Raw genomic sequence first — 4,447 nt, 5'->3', positions numbered from 1 at the left:
AATTAACTACATGCTGAGACAATGCAAACTTAACAGAAAGAAAAATAGTATTTGAATTGCCTTTAGGTGTGTCTGTAGTACCCAGTAATGAGAATCTTACTGTTTTAGCCGATATATGCAAAAAACCACTACAGCTGTTCCCTGTCTTCAACCCCCATGCCAAACGGTACACTTTGTGTTGCAAAGAGCAAATGGTACAAACAAATGACATAAAAGAAAAGTGAATGGCTAAGAAAATTTTTTAAAGGGACACTTAGTACAGTAGCAGCAGCCACAGTTTTATATTTGCCTAGACACTGACAGATGGTGTAAGTCTGTAAGCATTAACAGCACAATGGTTAAAAATATCTGCAAGAACATGAATTATTTTATGGCTTTTTTAAAAGGGATTTTTTTATGTAAAGAGAAAGCAACAAAGACATTTAAGGACAAGCTGACTATTGGGCAGCAAATACTAGAAATGTAAAATATAACAAAAACATTTAATGAAAACATCATTGTCTCTTGCAGGACCACTCAACTCTGTGGGCCAGGAGCCTCATACAGTCCAGGGGGACAATATATCTTACCTACCATCCATTCACAGAGGTAACTGAGGAGAAGACCGAGTTGACTGTATCAGCATGTGACCAGCCACCTTCCATTTCAGACCGTCTTTGCAGCTCACTACTCTTCCCCTTGATCATGTTTTTCCACATACCTTTTAATTCTGCTCAAACACAATAAGTCTGATGCTCCCTACTTATTTGTGTGCGGGGCAAGACTATACTACCTGCAACCCTTGCTAAAAATCAAGAGAACAGCCCACAACATAAAAAAATGGGAACACTACTCCCATAGTGGACAAGGTCATATTATGATGTATCTAACTTCTTGTCCTCCACATAACATATCTGCAGAACTAAAACAAGAGTGGATGAAGAAATCTTAGCATCTAGAGTTATTTGGTAAATCATCAAGTCTAACTCCTTAGATACAAAAGACATGAACTAGAAGACTCAACTATGTTATGCAAATAGGAGAGAAAGGTTCTACCACACACTTTCACTGAAGAGCAGGAAGGAAAGTTCTCAGAAAACCCCAACATCTTTTGTATGAAGCAAAACACAGGCAAAAATTCCCTTCCCTACCCACAAAATAGAAGTCCGAATGGACACTTTCAAGTCATGACAATATCCTAGCTCTGTTAACGTTTTAATTCAATGCAAGAAGAAAGCAAAACAATCACAACAAACACTGACTGGAGAGAACCAAGAAAAGCTTGGCGTAGGTGGGGGCATCTGCCTAAATACGACAAGCATTCCATGTCTGTTCCTGGCCATCAGCTGTCAGCAGATCACACTTAGCACCAAGACATGAAGACTAATATTAAATTACACTTAGATGAAGCAATGGGGAAAAAAATCAAAAAGGCCTATTCTCTTTGCTGTCTAAGAAACTGTGCAAAGTCACAACAATGAAACCAAGGATTTTATGCATGTGACTTTAGAAATAAAGAGATACATCAGATGCATGGATCTGGATTTGAACCTGGATTTGACAACTGGGGAAAATTCATTTTTAGAATTTTAAAAATGTTACATTAATGACTTGTACTCATTAATCTAAAATGTATTAAACCAAATAGATTACAATTTTAAACATACAAAAGTGTCACATTGTAATTCCAGCATCCAGAAAAAGATACGTTTTAAAAAGATCCAGGAATTAAATGTTCATGAAACAAAAATCCATCCAGTTTCAGGTGTGGAACAAAAGTGAAGATGCTTGAGACTGCGCAGCCTCCTAGATCCTCAGCTGAGTTCCTGAGGGCTTATCTATTTTTTTTTAAAGGCACCTCAAGTAAAGGTGTAAAAATAAAAAGTATCTTGGAAAGATTTCTTTTTTCATCCTACTTTCTTCACTGTGACTAAAGCCAGTTCTCACGATTTTTCTATAAAATGTTAGCCGAATATCTCATTCACAGATTGAACTTAAATCCAGCTCACAAGTCTAATCAGTGAGAGTAAAGGACTCTGCTCCTGTTGATGCAAGAAGAAAAAAAATATATTTTTCTAAACAAATAAATTTAAAGGTTATTTGTTTTTAAAATACATTCCACCTGAGATGAATTCAGTAGCTTCCAATCTTTTAGCAGAGCCCTTGTTTGAGAAAATTTGCAATATTCTGGACCTGACTGGGTTCTGTGGAGTCTTTGGTTCTAGTTCACACTTCAAAAATATGCTTGTACTTCATTACTGAGAACTGTTAGACTAGAAACAATCTATATAATAAACACAACAGTCACTCTTTTGACGTGTTATTGTCATTTGTATATATAATAAGCACACTTTCAAACTGTAACACCATATTCTAGATTTCATCTTCTAAAGTAGCGTTGGAAGCCTTCAAAAGCATCCAGAAGACAAGAATGGTTCAACACAGAATTATTCAACAAAATTATTGTAATATAATCTATTAAAAACTTGAAAGCCATTTATGAAATATTGCTATTAAATACTTACAATATCCTCTATTATCTCCTTCACTGCAGCTACAGCTAAAATAAATAAGAGAGGGACCAATGTTGTATAACGGCCTGTTGGTGATACATCTGGTATTTGCTACAAAAAAAAAAAAGAGAGAGTGAGAAAAAAAAATTGTTTGCATTGCTGGTTGAAAACATATTTTTAATACAAGAAGCGGCACCTTCTGTGCCAATACAGACAAGGCAACTGGATCCACTTTTTAGACGTAGTGCTGATTACTTGTGAGAGGGTTACTGTTTTCCATCCAAAAGCAGCTGATACAATCAAACAACATTTGCATTTTAAATAGCATAGTATTCAGTGGAGATTTAGTGTCTACAGAATATTCACCTTCCTTTTCTCTTTCAAATTAAATTAAAATACATATTTATAAAAACCAAATCATTTTTTCAGTTTAGATTTTTGTTACAGTGCACCCAAGTAAAGGTATTTTTACTTCCCTACAGTTTTAATCTCTAAGATTCATAGAATACAAAAAACTACAATCTGCTTTATCTACTTGAACAACTGCAAAATTAAAGTATTCTGGTATATCTGCAAAACATTATGTACTTCTTCAAAAGAAGTCTCAGTAAGCTGGGTCAGGGATAGCCCTTTACAAACACACTGAATGAAGCTACAGTGGTGGTACAGAAAAGACTGTGTTTCCTTCCTAACCAGCACGATTAACCAACTAGGACAAGAGAAATAGCTGCTGTAGTACTGGACTCCACTGCTGTTTTTCTTAATCTAGGCTCAACTTCAATCCTTATCAGCTTCACTATAAGAATAATAACCACTCCTCCTCAGCTGCAATTCCTGCCCCTCAAAACAGACTACAGGATTAAAGTTCATAAAGTTCAGGTTTTTGGGCAGTACCCTCCATTATGAGAAAGACAAACTACAGGTAACATTTTTCTGTGTGTGCCAGATACTTTTAAATGGGATTTTTCTGTCACAACAGTCTTTCTCACCTGACTATTTCAGCTATACTTAAACTGTTTTACAGAAAAATCTTTGTGTGGATAGTGTTATCTCCAAGGAGTAAAAAAACAAACAAAAAACCCCCAAACAAACAAACACAAACCCAAACGTTTATTAAAGGTATGTCTACACGATACAGCTATTCTGCAAAGCTGATGAGCTCAGAAACAACGGTACAGCAACCTCAGTATCTCTGCCAAACACTGTCTATGGTATAAATGCTCTTTCAACAAGTTTCAAACATTAGCTGTCTTACTGTTGATCTTACCTGAAGTAATGCGATAAAAAGAAAAAATGCATTAGCAGCTCTTCTGAACTGGGAATAAAGGAACCTTGGCAGGAATGTGATTATGTTGTACTTTGCAGTGCTGAGAGAAAGAGACAAAATCATGCATTATTGTTACAGTTCAAAAAATTCTTCAAATATGTATCTTCCCTCTCAGTTACACAAGCTTTCAAACAGAACAGAACCTTTTGTGATTCCTGGGCTAGCAAAGAGATTTGTTTCGGCTAAAAGAGAAACTGAAAGACTTGTACAGAGACAGTTCTGCAGGAGTCCATGAACTGGCTAACCCAGGGAAGCGCACACCACCCACCAAAACCATTTCAAGGAGGAGAGGAAAGAACCATAGAGAAGGCAGCAGCCAGGTGGTCGCACCACCATTGAGGGAGTAGGCAAGGCAAGGCCACAGGCCCGCAGCTCCTGGGCCCAGGGCAGTGCGCTACCCCTCAAGCCATGGTGTTCACTGGGCAGGGAACTCTGCACAACAGCTCCAGTTCAGACAAAATCCTTGGGGAAAGATGTATAACAAGGAGGGTACTAAATCAGGACTGAGGAGCTGTGGAGCTTCTGCACTGAGTATGAGTTTGCACAATTCAGTGCAAAAAACTAACAACAGGATCAATGGAATTGAAATGGTGCGTTTAAGAAATAATTTAAATAATAAAAATCTATT

General features: G+C 37.0%; 1 protein-coding gene across 1 annotated transcript in view; it reads right to left on the bottom strand.

Moving 5' to 3' along the window:
- Positions 1 to 4,447, bottom strand: part of LOC114818691 (probable phospholipid-transporting ATPase IA) — a 12,982-nt gene that overhangs the window by 5,761 nt on the left and 2,774 nt on the right. Inside the window, exons 3-4 of the mRNA XM_029085666.1 lie at positions 3,760 to 3,859; positions 2,505 to 2,603 (exon numbers count right to left, since the gene is read on the bottom strand). Coding sequence (XP_028941499.1) covers positions 2,505 to 2,603; positions 3,760 to 3,859 — 199 coding nt within the window. The remainder of the gene's footprint in view (positions 1 to 2,504; positions 2,604 to 3,759; positions 3,860 to 4,447) is intronic.

The sequence above is a fragment of the Antrostomus carolinensis genome, unplaced genomic scaffold (assembly GCF_000700745.2).
Source record: "Antrostomus carolinensis isolate BGI_N321 unplaced genomic scaffold, ASM70074v2 scaffold20146, whole genome shotgun sequence".
Taxonomy (NCBI): Eukaryota; Metazoa; Chordata; class Aves; order Caprimulgiformes; family Caprimulgidae; genus Antrostomus; species Antrostomus carolinensis.
This window is presented reverse-complemented; position numbering and strand designations above follow the sequence as displayed.